Source organism: Monodon monoceros, unplaced genomic scaffold (genome assembly GCF_005190385.1).
Source record: "Monodon monoceros isolate NGI ecotype Baffin Bay Population unplaced genomic scaffold, NGI_Narwhal_1 Super_Scaffold_18, whole genome shotgun sequence".
In the NCBI taxonomy this organism is placed as follows: Eukaryota; Metazoa; Chordata; class Mammalia; order Artiodactyla; family Monodontidae; genus Monodon; species Monodon monoceros.
The window spans coordinates 2,235,394-2,252,636 of record NW_021703774.1 but is presented as its reverse complement, the minus strand read 5'-3'; the positions used below and the strand labels follow the sequence as shown (position 1 = coordinate 2,252,636).

The window sequence follows — 17,243 nt, the reverse complement described above, 5'->3', positions numbered from 1 at the left end:
GCAGGAGAAACTGACAATAATCAATAATCCTAATAAATGTTAGAGGTCAAAGTGCTATTGAATTTTTTTTAAAAAAGGAACTGTTGTGTAAAGGAGAATCAACGTACATCTGTGGTTGTGTTGCTGAGTGACCCTTGGGTTGCAGTCTTAATAGGACTGGTTGGTTGAGCCTTATTGAGAAGGTGAAATTTGAGCAAAGGTTTGAAGGAAGAGAGACATTTGGCCTTCTGGGCACCTGGGGGAAGAGAAAGTCTACTTAATGGGCCTAATTCCAACTTTACAGGATTTTGGCCTTTCCCTCCCATTTCTTTTTTCTTTTTCTTTTTGTGGTAAGCGGGCCTCTCACTGCTGTGGCCTCTCCCATTGAGGAGCACTGGCTCCGGACGCGCAGGCTCAGCGGCCATGGCTCACGGGCCCAGCCGCTCCGCGGCATGTGGGATCTTCCCGGACCGGGGCACGAACCCGCATCCCCTGCATCGGCAGGCGGACACTCCAACCACTGCGCCACCAGGGAAGCCCTGTCCCTCCCATTTCTTAGCCTCCGTTTTATAACTGGTGTGTTATTAAAATGGATGCAAGGAATGCAGAGATCTGTTTACTCCATTGGGCTGTTCCAGGCATGTGTTGAACGGTGCTTCAGGACTCGGGACCCGGGCACTGTGATCTTTTACATCGGCCATAAATGTTTATGTGCTGTGAAACCCCAGCAGTGCATATTTGAAAATGAAAGGCTGTCTCCACATCATTTGCTGAATTATAAATAAATCACGTTCCCAAGCAAATTCAAGGAAAGCGTTCTTTCAGAGTTTTTGCAGACTGGATCAGTCGCATCACTGTCTGGTCTCTGCTTTCTGCACTATTCATGAGAGAGGCTTTCCAGAATCAAGCCTCAGTGGGCTTACTTCCTGATCTTGTGAATTTTTGTTGAGCCTTTTCATCCCGTGGCTCAGGTCTTTGGGAGAAGTGTACCCATTTTCAGAGTTGAATCACGGGTCTGACTCCCAACCCCCTCCCTCCGAAACCCGACTGGGAGCTGCATTAGAAGAACAAGACTCAGCCCACAAATTAATTTGATTTCATCCTCTGAGTTCCAGAAATCAAATGGGTTTGTGCCATTATTTCTCAGAGCACTTCCGTTCCTGCTCTTTCGAAATGCTCCTTATTTTGTGTTTCATTTTGCCGTAAGTGCTGCCCCTGGGTAAAGGTAATTACCGTGTAAAAAGTAGAGAAAGTGCATTTCTTTCTCTGATTTTCCAAACCAAGAACAGTCAAGGAGTAGATGGCATTTCTGGTCCTTAGTATCAATTATTGCGACTTTGCGTTTTGCCAACACCACAGAATTTCTCACTTAACCCTTAAGTTAGCTATTTTAGTTCTGTCTTTTAGTCTGGCTTCTATAAGTGTACATTAAATAACCTTGTTAAGCCAAAAGGAAGTCATGATTATCAGTAATGTTAAGCACGGCCAAATCAATTCCAAATATTTAGCATTTTGTCACTATGACAAGAATTCGTTTCTATCCGGTATTTTAAAAATACACGCACACAAAACATATGGCTGTATGTGTATGTGTAAAACGACAGTGGACGATTGTGATGTGGTACCACATTTCAGTATTTGCACATTGTAGCTAATTAACAGCCGCTGTAAGATTTTCCTAAGGGAAAGGACTACCGGCACCTTATTCATTACCTTCTATTATTGTGTATCGTATTAAAAAGACAGGCATCTTACAACATACAAGTCATCAAAAATTGCAGCTATTAGAACTAAAAGCAATTTAGCTACAACTGTTGCTACCTTCACGATGAGTGAAATTTATCCGAAGGGGCTATCCGCTTATGGTATTTCTTCAATAGCTCTGGTGAATTGAATGGCACAAAGATTCCATGGAAGAGAGCGATAAATTAATTTTACTAAGTACATAAAAGACAAGGCCAGCTGCTCCTGAAATGAGGGCAAACTCCGCATTCAACAATGAAAATATAATTATGTTTGTAATAAAATGTCAGGAAGTTGCCGATCTGGGCGCTGTTTCAGGAATAAATCACTGCCCCTCCTTCAGAGCCACGCAGTTTGATAAAGTATCCTTGAAAGAGATGTCATCAGAGCCCCCATTTCATAAGCATGTTTGGGCTTTCAAATTAGCATGTAAATAAATGTATAGCAATAAAGTTGTTGGCGTCACAATTGATTTCCTGAAGTCCTTCTCACTAAGTACAGAATCCTGTGAAACCATTTCAGTCCCTTTCCATTAGAGCGTGTTATTTTCCAAGTATGAAGTTCTAATAGTTGAACTTATTTCATACCTGTTCAAGTTACACACATAGCAAATTTTAATTAACCCATATTTTTTTAAAAATTAATTATCTAGAGTCCTTTCAGTTACAATGTACTACATTTGCAACTGTGAAGGTCTAGTATTTGAACTTACTGCCTACCTGTTAGAACCACAGACATAGCAAAATTGAATTAACCCCATCTTAATAATAAAAGATCAATTAATACCAACATATTTCTGGCTTATTTTAGTAGTACACCTTCCTGGTTTAGGGATCCACTAGTGATTTTTATGAAAATGTGTTACGTACATGGACTTCCCTGGCAGTCCAGTGGTTAGGACTCCACGCTTCCACAGCAGGGGGTGCAGTTTGATCCCTGGTCCGGGAACTGAGATCCGGCGTGCCACACGCTGCAGCCAAAAAGAAAAAAAAAAAAAAGCGTTATGTACATTCTAAGCTACACCAACGATGCTCTCAGCAATTGATTCCAAGCTTAAGTTGGCAGTGTTGTCCCAACTACTCTCATTTCTTGATAACAATGGAAGTGGGTGTCACCTTACTATTATCCAGCTGAAGTGCCTCACTGAGAGATGGGGGCACAAAAGATGGACCCTTCTTGTGACTACCCAAGGCTCTTGCTTCGTCAGTGGCTTCACTGGCCCACACCCTCTCCTGTCTTGTCCCAGGTTTCCTCTACCTCTGGCCCTGGCTGCCATTCCCAATTCTACCCCAGTTGCCCCTATAGGATTTATATTACTATCATGTGGAGTAGTTAGACCATGTACGGTTTCTAAGGGACTCAGAGCTCAGCCATCCCTGTTAAGTAAGAAGAACATCCTTGGAGTAGAAAGTTCTCCCGTAAGAGAGCTGGTACAGTGATGGCTGGGACGTCCCTGGGAGTGCCAGGCAGGTGACCCTCACGTGGTCCGTGACATCCTCTGCTTCCGGCTCAGGGTTCAGGCTGCCTGTGTGCTGGCCCTTCCTTTCACACAATCTGCAACAGAAACCACAGGCGCGCTTAGGACAGTTGATGTTTGAATTTAGTGGAGAGATGCGGGCACCTGGACCAGGCGAGTAGGACAGTGCGGTGGTGATGCGGGGGCCTCCCCAGGGCACGTACAGACTGGGGCTTTTTCACGTGCAGTTGACGCTCTATAAACTGATTGACACCTTTGGGGGGGCCGTCTTTCCACTGACTCATAATTTTTCTCACTCGCAAAAAAAGGTTTCTGTACACCCAGTATTCTCAAGTTAAAGCTGAAAATTCAACTCATCATATTTACACAATAAAAAAAAAATCCATCCTGCCTTGTTTTTAATTGCAAATTCTCCTCAAGGGACTCATTCTCCTGCTTAGGAGGCAGCCCTGTGCCTTCTCCTAGAGAAGCAAGTGCAGTCAATTATGGTAATGAAATGTCAATAAATCTAAAAATTTAATACAGTCTGCTCCGGGTGCGTGGCAGATGAGGGCTTGCCTCCCAGACAAATTTGCTGCCGCTGCAAATATTAAATGCAGCTAAAAGAGTATCTGGTTGCCTGAGAGCTCGCCAGTAAAAGAAAAAAAAAAGGATGGGAGCGTCAGGTACCAACTGGGCTTTCCCATTATGCTGTAATTGCAGCCGCAGAGCCAGTTCTGCCATTGATAGCCACCCCTACATTTTAACTTATTATTATAAATTTAACTTTCGGTGTCCCCGTGAATAATCTGAGATGGATGCATTGCAGCACCTTTTTTTGTTTGTTTGTTTCAATGAAGAGGGAAATAAACCTTTTTTGTTTTCTGAATCAAGAAATTATTCTTCTCATAAATAAGATCACTGCTGTCATTAGAGAGAAAAGTATTGACAATCGTAGGAAAGTAGCTAGTCTTTGTAGCTTTTGAGGAAACAGCAAATCAAAGAGTAATCTAAATGTGATTCTTTCGTCATGCGTAAGCGTGCAGTCTTGAGCAATGATTACTTTAAAATGAAGTCTCTTAATAAAATTAGAAACATATCTCTGCCTTCACTTGCCTCATTAATTAACTTCATGTGCGTATAGAATGCCACCCTGGATTCAGTTTTTATGGACAGTATATTTGTCTCTAAACTTACTCATGAGCTAACAATTTCCATCTTAGGTGATAACGTCACTTCGCAGTAGGAAAAAAGATAAAGGTATCTGCGTGTACCATTGAGGCAGTCAAGAGCTGCTTCCTACAAGGCTTATCAAAATGATTAGATGGATCAGGATGGTTATGATACAGTTTATAATAATAGAATGTGTCTCAAAGTGTTTTCGTGGGGAAAGTCCCCTGTGTTATGAATCTATACTGCAACCTGATTTTACCCACAGTGCTTAAAGGTCTCAAGGGAAATATATATGTATACATATTTTTAATATATGTGTATAGACATATATCAATTTTAACGTAAATAATAAATATAGAATTTCCGGTTCCAAAAACCCCCTAAACTGATCCTGTGTTGCAGGTGGACTATTCCATCATAGCCTCACAAGCGGGGGCCACACTCAACAACCTCATGAGTCACGCACAGGAGTTGGTGGCAAAGCTTCGTTCTCTACAGTTTGACCAACGAGAGTTCGTGTGTCTGAAATTCTTGGTGCTCTTTAGTTTAGGTAAGGAATCCTTTTCTCATAAAAATGACTAAATGATACTGATCTTCAAGTGTCTTGAGGTCCATCCATGTTTTTGTTCTTGCAAGATAATGACCTTCTTTTCTAATCGTGAAATCTTCCAGCTCAATTATGTTTTCCTGTGTGTGTTCCTGGCTGAGTCATAGCCCTGTAGTGGGTGGTTTGGCCTATGGGGAGGGAGTTGTGACTGGAGTCCTGAGTGTTCTTCCCTGATGGGTGTAATGAGTGGGTGACGCCACGACAGAGGGTTAGGAAAGATGCATGGTGTCACATCTTGGCCACCTTTCTGCTGTTGGTCGTTTCTCTGCACCTTTTGTTTCAGCTTGCAAGCTACTGCTGTTTTTGTTCTTGTAAAATATGGATGGTAATTAAAAACCTGTTTCCTAAATCTCTATCAGGATTAACTAAAGAATGTTTATAACCAGATACACCACTATGCAAGCATAAAAGATGACGGTTGTCAGGGGGAAAGGATGCTTCTTTAGGAAAGCTTTGGAGAAGAAAGATAACTAAGCAAGACAGATTAGCTAAATCAAGGCTCCCAGTGAGTCAGTTGAGAAAAATCACCACTGCTTGGAATAAAAAAAGGATTAAGGAGATGGATTTTTATCGACTTCAAAGGAACAGAGTTTTCTGCCTGTCCCGTACTTGATTTCTGTATTTTGTTGGCTTAATAAAGCCAACTTAAATAAACTTTTTGCCAAGTCCATTTATTACTTATTGGCAGACAGCTGAGGGAGGCAACTTCCCTTGAATGAAAAAAATGCAGAAATCAGATTTACCAACATATGTTTTTTCTTTAGTCTTCAGTTATAAGATAGTTGTGAATTCATATCCTTAGAAATAAAACAATAAAACATACTGCAAAGTAAAACAGATGTGTCTACACTCCAAATTTGGTACTTTCATTTTAAAATGCCTCTTGACAGCACTGCACAACTGTTGCTAATAAAGGGATAGTTTGAAGTAATAGAACCAGAGTTAATTTTTCACATGTAGTCAACATTTAAAAGGAAAGGAACATTTTCATATTTTGGAAAATGTGATAAATATAGCAAAAAGAAATGTTACTGAAAATTTAAAAAGACAACAGAATTTCATAGATGTAGTGTTCAAAGGTTTACCATGCCAGCACTGGGTCCTGTATGGTTTCTGTATTAACCACAAGAAATAGGAAAGTTCTATTTAACTAAGTCTACGTGTTTTACTCAAGAACAGTTTTTTTCAAAATCAAGAGGAAGATGGCATAGGCCTGCTTGCTGTCATCTCACAAATTATTCTGGTTTATGGCAAGATCTTCGTCTTTTCGACTCGTATGTTTGATCAGTAGTTAAATGAAAAGTGTGGTAATGTGTGTGTAAGAAATCTTATAGCGTCTTGGTGATAAAATATTTAAAGAGATTCATCTCACTTCAGTGGTATTTTAAATTAGTTGAAGAACTGCATGACATTGGAAGATGTAGAGATTAACCATCAGCCGTGTTTAGCTTTCATCCCTTTTATCATTCCTTCATTATTTCAAAATTATTATATCTCCGCCAAGCACTAGCGATGGGTAGTCAGGATGGGGTTGGGGTGTTCCTGAAGCGCTCTCAGCACTCAAACCTCACAGATCATCTTCCTGAACAGTTGGGTCGTGTGTTTACCAGAACCTCAACCACACAGAACTCTCTGGTTTAATAAGGGTGTTAACTGTTTCAGGATCCTGGGCACCAGGGAATAACTAGTTGAATGTCCCTTAAAACTACGTCTGTTTGTTGTTTAAGGAGGAAAGGACAGCATGGCTTTCCGATCGATCAGAGGTAACTCAGGTTTGGCCAAGAGTTTATTTTTATTATTATTTTTTTGCGGTGCGCGGGCCTCTCACTGTTGTGGCCTCTCCCGTTGCGGAGCAACAGGCTCCGGACGCGCAGGCTCAGCGGCCATGGCTCACGGGCCCAGCCGCTCCGCGGCATGTGGGGTCTTCCCGGACCGGGGCACGAACCCGTGTCCCCTGCATCGGCAGGCGGACTTTCAACCACTGCGCCACCAGGGAAGCCCAAAGAGTTTATTTTTAAAGAAGCAAGAATAAAGTAACTGGCAGTAAAGTTCACGTAGTTTCCAATTTGTGAATGGAAAGCTTTTCTCCCCCATAGAAACAATGAATAATCAGTCTTTGGGGGACAAGAACTTCATTGAGGGATGTGGATAATTAACCTTTGGGTACCCAGGCCAGCCTCCAAAAGCCTGTTTTACCTGTGATGGGAGTGAAATCATACCAGGGCCTCCCTCGAAAGCCGAGCCTGTGCCCCTGAGTCTGAAACCTGCTGTGTTCTGATCCCAGCCCAGCCTTGAGCCTCTGGGATCCTGGAGGAAAACGAGGCTTCTGTGGACTGATCCAAGGCCAGGGGCTGTGTGGGGAGAGAATGTGTGCTCCTGGTGAAAGGTGAAGCACGGTTTCCTGATGGACGTGGTGAGAGAGCAGGTGTGAGCGCATGCAGGTACAGTCTCCTAAGCCTCATGGATGCCTGGAGTAAAAGCACGGGAGGCAAGAGGGCAAGATGAGTTCAAGGTCTCGGGACTCTTGGGAGACCAGTGTGGCTTGAGGGAAACGGCAGATGTGCTGGAGAGGCAGGTGAGAGACACTCCGCAGTTACTGAGCACTTCCTGTGAACAGCCACTGGGATACAGCTGTGACCAAAACTGGGTACCACGGTCTTCATCCTGCAAAAAATGTAGCCAAGACAGCAGGATTCTTTAAAGGGGGATGAAGTGCGTCGCTGAAGTTGATTTGCCTTCCTGGTAGTCGTGTGGAAAAGGGACTAGAAACTGTGTTCCGAGTGGCTTTAACGCCCTTGGAGACAGGAGTGAGATGGGGTGTGGACACGTTACAGGGTGCAGACCATGGGATGTGATGGGGTTCGGAGGAAACAGCTGGGGTGCGTCTCAGGGTCCTGGGTGCTTCAACCAGAAGAGGAAACTCTATAGGAACGGCAGCTCATTAGTTGAGGTCCAACCACCTTCCTTCCAAAAGTCATCCTTCACTGAAGCTGGGTCCTGATTTCATGAAAAGCTTAATGACAGGACTAAAGTAAAAAGTACAGTTGACCAAAATTCTTCCACTCTGCTGCCTGATTTTTTTCCTCCTCAAATAGTATCCGTGAGCAGACATCAATTGGGTAAGCTGGTTGGAAAAAAAGGAAAAAAAAGTGAAAAATGCCCATCTCCCAGGATATTTCTCTGTGTGTGATATAGCAGACTCTGGAGGCCCAGTCTTTGTTGGTTGGAATGTTTTCTTAAAATCCTATTACTCCCCCCTCCCCGACCCTTTTTCTCACCTAACTGTGAGATAATTTGCATCCATGGAGATAATTCTAAGTTGGCCAGTTAATATTGACGACCCAAGAGAGGCCAAAATAAAATTTTTGTTTATTTATTGGTTTGTACTCCCACCTTTTAAAAAGGAATCAAAGTGACTGATGAAATTTGCTGTCACCAACCAGGGCAGAAATAAATCTCATAGAGGAAGAGGTGTGTGGGTGATCCCCAAATACTGTCAATATCGCATGCATTCCAAAGACCAGTAGAATTCCCATTAACTGTATCTCCTGAAAACAAATGCAGAGCTGGGAAGCAATCACCTGGTCTTTAACTGCAGCTTCCTGAATGATGTCATTACATGGTCAAGCCCATCAGGAATACGCATGGGGCCTAAGTGCTCAGAGCAGCAAGTGACCAGAATGTGCCAGCTAAGAGGTTACTCTGGCTTGGGATTTTCTCAGCCTTGAGGCTACGTGGCTAGACGCTGCTGGACTCTTGTTCGATCCCAGGTGGCAGGAGAAAGTAGAGGCATATTGCATCCTGTTTCCCCTGATGAGTGCCCTTGACTCGTTGTGAGTTATTCTCTTCTCTGGTCAGCCAGTATTTCTGAAAGCACTTTTTCGTACTCAGCTGAGATGAAGAGATTGTTTATTCCCTTTGAGAGGATTTCCCCGACGTAAAAAGTAGATTGGGGTTAGAAATTGTCCTTTATGTTTCTCTACATCCCAGATTTCTAGCACATTGCTCAGTACACTGAAGGGACTTAGGAAATGTTGCTGATAAAATAGATGCATCAGTAGAGTTACTTAGTTTTTTTTTAAGCAGATACTTTATTTAATGTTTATTTTGTATTGGAATATAGTTAGTTGATTTCCAGGGTTGTGTTAGTTTCAGGTGTACAGCGGAGTGATTCGGTTAGATTTACTTAGTTTTTTAAACTCAAAGCAAAGCCTTTACCAAAGTAGCTTGTGATCTGTAATGGGAAGTGGTTAAGCTGCAAAGTCCTATCCAAGTGCAGGTTAGTTTCGGAGACTAGTTTTTCCAAAGAACTCTCTAACAGCTGTTTTCTTTTTTTTTTAATTGAAGTATAGTTGGTTGCCAGTGTTTCAGGTATACAGCAAAGTGATTCAGTTTTGTGTGTGTGTGTGTGTGTGTGTGTGTGTATGTATTCTTTTTTAGATTTTTGTCCATTATAGGTTATTACAAGATATTGAGTATAGTTCCCTGTGCTATACAGTAGGTCCTTCTTGGTTACCTATTTTATATATAGTAGTGCTTATATGTTAATCCCAAACTCCTAATTTATCCCTCCCCACCCCTTTCCCCGTTGGTAACCATAAGTTTGTTTTCTCTGTCCGTGAGTCTTTTTCTGTTTTTTAAGTAAGTTCATTTGTATCATTTTTTTTTTAGATTCCACATATAAGTGATATTATATGATATTTGTCTTTCTCTGTCTGACTTAACTTCACTTAGTAGGATAATCTCTAGGTCCATCCATGTTGCAAAATTACATTATTTCTATTACCAGTTTGCATTCTGCTCCTGGCCTACCCTCTGACACATAATAGGTTTTTAAGAAGTATTTATTGCATTCATAAGCGAAAGAAAGCTTTTCCTTCCAACTTCTAGGTTAAAAAAAAAAAGTAATGGGAACTGGAAAAATTAGTTTAAAAAATGCACAAAATTTGAAGAAAGGGAGACTAGAAAATAGATCCTATAAAACGTATTAGACGGGAACTTCCCTGGTGGCGCAGTGGTTGGGAGTCTGCCTGCCGATGCAGGGGACGCGGGTTCGGGCCCTGGTCCGGGAGGATCCCACATGCCGCGGAGCGACTGGGCCCGTGCGCCACGACTACTGAGCCTGCGCACCTGGAGCCTGTGCTCTGCAACAGGAGAGGCCACTGCAACGAGAAGCCCGCGCGCTGCAACGAAGACCCAACGCAGTCAATAAATAAAAAAAATTAAAAAAAAAAAAAAAAAAACAAACGTATTAGACAACTTGACATCTTTTAATTTTAGAAAATAAGGATATGTGTTCACATTGTGAAGGGAGTTCTTATAAGGAAAGTAGAGACTAAACAGAATCTTCCCCTTTGGGAATAAAATAATTAATGGAATTAAGGACCTATGATCAGTATTTAGATTCTGTTGGAATTGTGACACTAAGCAGGTCAGATATCAAAGTGAGCTGCAGAAGGAGGGAGCAGGAAGGCTTTTCTTCTGTAGTGTTAATAATAAAATACTTCAAGCGGGTAAATCATTTACTATCTCCCTTCCATTTTGCATTTGAAATAAAAAAACTAGGTGATTTACCCCCAACATTTTAGGCTCAGAGCCAGGTCTGGAACTAACAACCCCAAATTCCAGTCCGTGTTTTCTCTGCTACAGCACACTGTCCTCTTCAGGGACATATGAGCTCATCAATCAATATTTTTAAAAAGCTCCCTACATCCTAAGGCACCATCTATACAGACAGAATGATGTAGGGAATTGGGACCATCATCTGAGGAATATGGACCAAAAAGAAAACCAGCCTCTCCTGGGTAAAAGCAGGGAACTGCTTTACATGAATTTCCAATTTTTACTGAATATACTAAATAATTGTGAAGCTTTTTACTTCCCTTGGTTTCTAAATGTGAGTTGTTTGCATGTGTGTGTTTGTATGTCTGTATGAACTCTGGGTTCAGGATTTCAGCAAGCTTGTTGAAAGCATTTGCCTTAGAGCCTTGGTACCTCCCTCTCGGAGAATCCCTCCTTGTGATTTTGTTGTTGCCTCTTAGGTTTGTCGTTTTCTTTGGACCACTCAGTATGCATTAGGAAAGCTGCCTGACCATAAGCTTTCATTACTTGTATGTCTACTTTCTATCTATTTGAACTCTCATGTTCAAAGGAGAAAATTAGCCAAAGTAAATAACTTCACGGTCATTGTCTGTTTCCCCTTTCGGTGGTCTTCGGCATTAAAAACCCTAAAATAGAAAAAGAGGAGCCATAGGTGTCTGGGAGGTTCAGGGCATGAAGCTCCTTGGTGGAGAGGGGAAGAATTAGTAAATTCTATCTTCAGGTACAACTTTCCGCTTTGCTAAAGGGTCCACCCTGACTCTTGCAATATGATGTTGACATTGTTAATAGTAAATAAAAGTGCACCGTGTCTTCTAGCTGGAGAATGTGGATGGTAAGTTCATAGTCTTTTGGGTTAAGGAAATGTATTTTCAGTCATTGGTTTTCCAAAGGGCTTAGTTTTTGATAGGATAGGTATTTTTTTCTTGTTTGAATTTTGTCCAGTAATTCTTCTGCTTGGGGCTTTAAATAAAGATCTATCTTTGTTTTCTTTTCCTACATATGTCATTTCTCCTCCTGGCTTTCAAGGTCAGAACGTGGCCAAGACGCATTGAAAGAGCTCCCCACAGAGCAGAAGGCCAAGCAAAATGCCAGTAGGGAGGTGACCCACATGTAGTCAGGGCCTCTGTGCAGAGCTTAGAACTTCTGTCACATAAGGAAACTCTCATCACTGTCAGGACCAGATTACTTATATCTGTAGATTTCAGTTGAAACATGAAGGCTTTCTAACGGGCCAAGAATTGCAGAGCAGCTATTGCCCTCACATCTCATTAACCAGAGGCCACAGGACTTGCAGGAATAGCAAACATTCCGTCCTTAAGTACGCACACAAAAGGCTCCTGTGTTACCGGCCTGGAGACCATAGCAGTTCAATCCTGGCCCCCTTAAGGGAGGACTCGGTTCTTTTGCTGCTGGATGAGAAAGGCCACCTTGAAGCCACCAGCACAGATGGCGCATGCTCTCCTATAATAAGAGAAGACTTCACCCACCTTGCACACCCGCTTCCTCCCTTGCCCCTGGGTGTTTGCAGCCCTGAGGAGGACCGCAGAGGAGGGTGTAACCTCTTTGCTGAACTGCATTCCAATTGCCAATCCCAGTCCAGAGGTCAGCACAGCGTCAGTGTAAGTCCCCGCCTCCTGGGGGGGAGGAAGCAGTTTTCTCAGCCTCCCCTGATGATTGGCGAGTTGTGGGGTGGTCTGGTTGTTCTGCCCTGGCTGTGCCTGGGCGCCCCGCCCTCCCCCAGCCGCCCTCCCCTAGCTGGGCATCCCTGGCAGGGGGCGCACACGTGGACACAGTAGAGACACCGTGCTCCGTCCCCCGGCACTTCTAGACTAGCCTGGAAATAGCGACGAACGCTTTTGGAGAAGGGAGTGCCAGGGGTTACAGAAGAGGCTACTGGTTTTGCCCACCTCTCCAGAAGAGGTCCAGCAACTTGTTGGGTCTGAGGGTTTTTTTGCCATCGAACTGTGTGCCCCTATTGAGTTGGAAGGGGTGGTGGATGGGTGCAGTGAGGGGAAGAAAACACAAATCTAAGAAAACAGGAACAAAGGGGAACTGGAATGCCCCTTTGCTTTTTTGCAACATTAAATCCAGTTCATGAAAGAGGTTTCCAAATCCAACAGACAGATTTGATCACAGTGATTAAACACTGTGTTTGCAGTGCCTAAAGCAAAATGAACTGATCACTTTGTCAATCAGACAAGTGTATGGACCGCTGTGGAGCAAACCCACGGCCAAGCCAGGACGCGTTTGAGGGCCCATTCCCATCGTCAGCTCACAGCCTCCCTCCAGAAGTACTGGAAAAGCTTCTGAGGCTGGAACACTAGCAAACATTTTTTTGTGCATCACCATGTATATCTGAATACTGTATTAATTCAATTCTGAAACAAGCACAACCGTCCGCGTGTCATAAAACGCTGCTTACAAAGTATCTGCATAAAAGATGAAAACAGCAAAAACCAACCTTCCCGTGATGTGGTAATTGTCCTTCCTGAGGCTGGTCACAAGATTTGCTTTATTGTAGCCTTTCTATCCTTCACCGTGCAAACCCTCACACGTGCACGCACACACGCACACACGCTGTCACCAACTGGCCTGCAAAGTCTAGTGATGGATACATTCCCCTCACATCTTTACCCAAGTGCATTGGTTAAATTGTTCCTCATGAAACAGATAAGCGAAAGAGAGCTCCCTGGGTTCTTCTTAGAATTAGCATTCAATCTCGGTTTTTCCCTTTCCGTATATGATACTCTCATTTAGAAAACCACTCACTAGACACTTGTCAGATAACCACACTGATCTCCATATTAATGCCTGGCTGATATATATGTAGCAGAGGGTAATGCTGGCAGATAAGCATTTCCTAAAATTCATGTAATCATTTGAAATTCAGAAAGGATTGATTAGCATTCAAGGGAACCGCCGTTCAATATTTACACCATAGAGATTTCACAGAAGCAAATAATGGCACATAAAGTTAATGCTTGTCTTAATTAAATGCAGTGTAATAGGTGTTGCGTGGATTTTTTTTTTTCTTTCAGTGAGCAAAGCAGTTTAGCAATGACCAGATATCATTCATTTTGGAGTTCTAAGTTTGAAGTGAATCGATATGAATTTACAGCCGTGGAAGAAGTGATTATCACTTGTTATCTGCTGGCACAAGAATATAATTGCCCAAAGAGCATTTATTTAGGCATATTTCTGAATCGCTTATGCCTAAAGATATTTATTATTTTTCAGTTGTTCATACTAATATCGTCATTTTGCTCACTACTGCTATTTAGTGACATGAGTTTTCAGAGTTGTGTTGGCCTAGAAAACTGGGACTAACCTGCGAGGAGAGTGAATGAGCATGCTGAATGTATACTACCTGATGTTTTTCCTGCCTTAGTACTGCCAGCTGCTCTGTTAAAATCCCAGAATAAAGTGGCTGTCTTAGGGACTTCTCTAGTGGTCCAGTGGTTAAGACTCTGCCCTTCCAATGCAGGGGGCGCGGGTTCAATCCCTGATCAGGGAACTAAGATCCCACATGCCACGCGGCCAAAAGAAAAAAGTAAAAAGTAAAGCGGGGGCTCCCCTGGTGGCGCAGTGGTTGAGAGTCCGCCTGCCGATGCAGGGGACGCGGGTTCGTGCCCCTGTCCGGGAAGATCCCACATGCCGCGGAACCAGGGGCCCGTGAGCCATGACCGCTGAGCCTGCGCGTCCGCAGCCTGTGCTCCGCGACGGGAGAGGGCACAGCAGTGGGAGGCCCGCGTACCGCAAAAAGAAAAAAGAAAAAATAATAATAATAACGTAAAGCGGCTGTCCTAGCCTTGACTCAGAAGAGGTTAGCTGGTTAACGTGGTCAGTTCAGGTCCTGCATACGAGTTAGCTCCGGACCCCCCCCAGGCCTCAGGGTCATTCTAGAATGGAGCCAGTCCGTGACTCACAGCCAGGTCATTCGTATGCCTTCTTTCTAGTTGACTGATAAAGTCCAGTCTTGAGTTCTGGGTAATATTTGGTTAAGACAGACCAATTCAAGCCAGGAACCAAGAGCAAATATAAAAGATAAAGACCTTTCATTGCTTTGAAGCATTAAATGACAAAACATACTGAGTGCCTACTATGTGCAAAACCGTTGCACTCGGTGGTATCTGAGCGGGCAGTACAGTCTTTACAAAGAGAAGGAAGCTCCCCACGTGGTACAGAACTTCCCCTGGACGCTGCGGACACCCTTCCAGAAAAGGCACACGCAGGACTGCACTGCCTGATGTACCGGTTGTGGCTGCCCGGCCACCCCCTTCCTTCCTTCCCTCCTTCCTTCCCTCCTTCCTTCCCTCCTTCCTTCCTTCCTTCCTTCCTTCCTTCCTTCCCTCCTTCCCTCCTTCCCTCCTTCCCTCCTTCCCTCCTTCCCTCCTTCCCTCCTTCCTTCCTTCCCTCCCTCCTTCCTTCCTTCCCTCCCTCCTTCCTTCCTTCCTTCCCTCCTTCCTTCCTTCCCTACCTCCTTCCTTCCTTCCTTCCCTCCTTCCTTCCTTCTTTCCTTTTTTCCTTCCTCTTTCTCCCTCCCTCTGAGTCACTGCATATGCCACACACATGCCCGTCTCACCAGTCCTGTCTTGTCAATGAAAAGGCCTTTCTCAACCCTCCCATGGCACAAATCTGACCTCCATCAGAGGCAGGAGGAATTGGGAAGCCGGCTGGGGGGCCCCCTCCGGGACTGCTCCCACACACCCCACACCCTGAGCTACCTGGACTTTTCACAGAAACTTCGGCCCGAGCCCTGAAAAGAACCCGCGCTGTGGCCAAGTCCAACCACTTCTTCCTCCTGGATGAGGAAATTGAGCTGAACAGAGGTCAAGTGACTCGTGCATAGTCCCACAGGGTCAAGGTCTGAACTGAAAATTTTGGACTCCACACACAGGAAAAGAGCACAGACGTGGATTTCAATACTGACTGAATTACCGCTATTGCATTATTTCAAAATTAGATCAAGATATTTCTTGGCCAAATTTCTTCACTGAATCTAAAAATGTCATCATTGTGATGCATACAAGTAATTTCCCAGGAAAGCAAGGAATGCTCGTTGCCTTTTATTACATTCTGGGGGGCTCTGCAGCGCATGCCAGGTCCTGGGTGTCCCGGCTTTGGAAGAAGGCACCCGGCACATTCATCACACTTTGATTCCCCCAGCTTTGCCCCCGGGGTCGGGGGCAGTGGGGGGGTGTGGGGGAGCCATCCATAAAGGCAGTAGTGTGGCCAGAGTGGCAACGCTGACCTCAAATTGGACGGTTCTGCCTAGTCCCTAGAGGGGAATGAGCACATTCAAGGTGTGTGTAGTTTTGTCCTGTCTCAGTAATATATAAGCCCTGATAGCACACCTGAAATAACCCTTTCTCTCTACTCTTTGTCCTAAGAGAAAATAATGATTATATTAGTATTACTATCATCTCTGCAGGATTTTTTTTAAGGTACAGATTTTTTTTTCCTCATTTTAAATGTTTTTAAAATTGTGGTAAAATAGATGTAACATGAAACCTACCATTTTAACCATTTTTGTGTGTTCGGTTCAGCGGCATTAAGTACATTCACGTTGTTTTGTAACCACCACCACCATCCGTCTCTAGAATGTCGTTCATTTCCTAAATTGAAACTCTGTTCCCATTAAACCAAGGGTCCCCAACCCCTGGGCTGAGGACCAAACCTGTTAGGAACCGGGCCACACAGCAGGAGGTGAGCGGCCGGCGAGTGAAGCTTCACCTGCCCTCCCCATCGCTCACATCACCGCCTGAACCACCAACTACCCACCCTGCCGCATCCGTGGAAAAATTGTCTTCCACGAAACCCGTCCCTGGTGCCAAAAAGGTTGGGGACCGCCGCATTAAACAACTCCCCCTCCCTCTTCCCTCCAATGCTTGCTACTACTGTGTAGAACTTTTTTATTTAGAAAGTACTCTTTACATATAACATAACAAGTTAGAGTCATTTTAGAACGTGGCTAGGTTCAGAGACTGTGGCTGACGTACCCAAGGCCACACAGCTCGGAGTCTGAGAGACTATGACCCCAGCCAGGTTTTCTAATCCCAGACCTGTTGTTATCCGTCTACACCCACTGGAAAAGAAGTCTTAGGATTCGGGTCCTGATGCTGGAAGAGGGGAAAGGGGAGGCGTTCATAACCAGTTTATTACTACCAAGGTGGGAAAGGCTGCAGGCTTGAATCCAGATGCCTAGGGGCCTTAGCTCTCCTGTTTCCCCATCAGTAAAATCAAAATAGTAACGTTCTCCCTAAAAGCACTATTGTGAGGGTTAAATGCAGTCATTATTATGAACTTAGCCTAGCACCTGGCCCATGGTACCAATAATTATTATCCAAAGCCTCTCTATTTACATTCAGCCAAAGTCATATAAGTGAAGGCCCCTTATTGGGAAATTCCTCTTCCCCGAATATAACCTCTGGTGTACAGATTCTATGAAAAAGATCTTCCCTGTGACAGCGGAAACTACTCTCTTAATTCAGCACCGAGACATAGTTTGAAATCTTTGAGCTACTAACCCAAGGTACCATTATCACCTTTGATATTTTGAAATATGTCAGAGGAAGCAAGCTGAAGCCACTTCCTTTTAGTTCATCTACCACACATCCCAAAATCAGACCAAAGTCACACAATAAACAGCCGGTCCCCTTTGTAGGCTGCTGGGGCCCCAAAGGT

General features: G+C 43.9%; 1 protein-coding gene across 1 annotated transcript in view; it reads left to right on the top strand.

Annotated features, from left to right (window-relative positions):
* Nucleotides 1-17,243, top strand: part of NR5A2 (nuclear receptor subfamily 5 group A member 2) — a 128,217-nt gene that overhangs the window by 74,091 nt on the left and 36,883 nt on the right. The window contains 1 exon segment of the mRNA XM_029228952.1: nucleotides 4,754-4,901. Coding sequence (XP_029084785.1) covers nucleotides 4,754-4,901 — 148 coding nt within the window.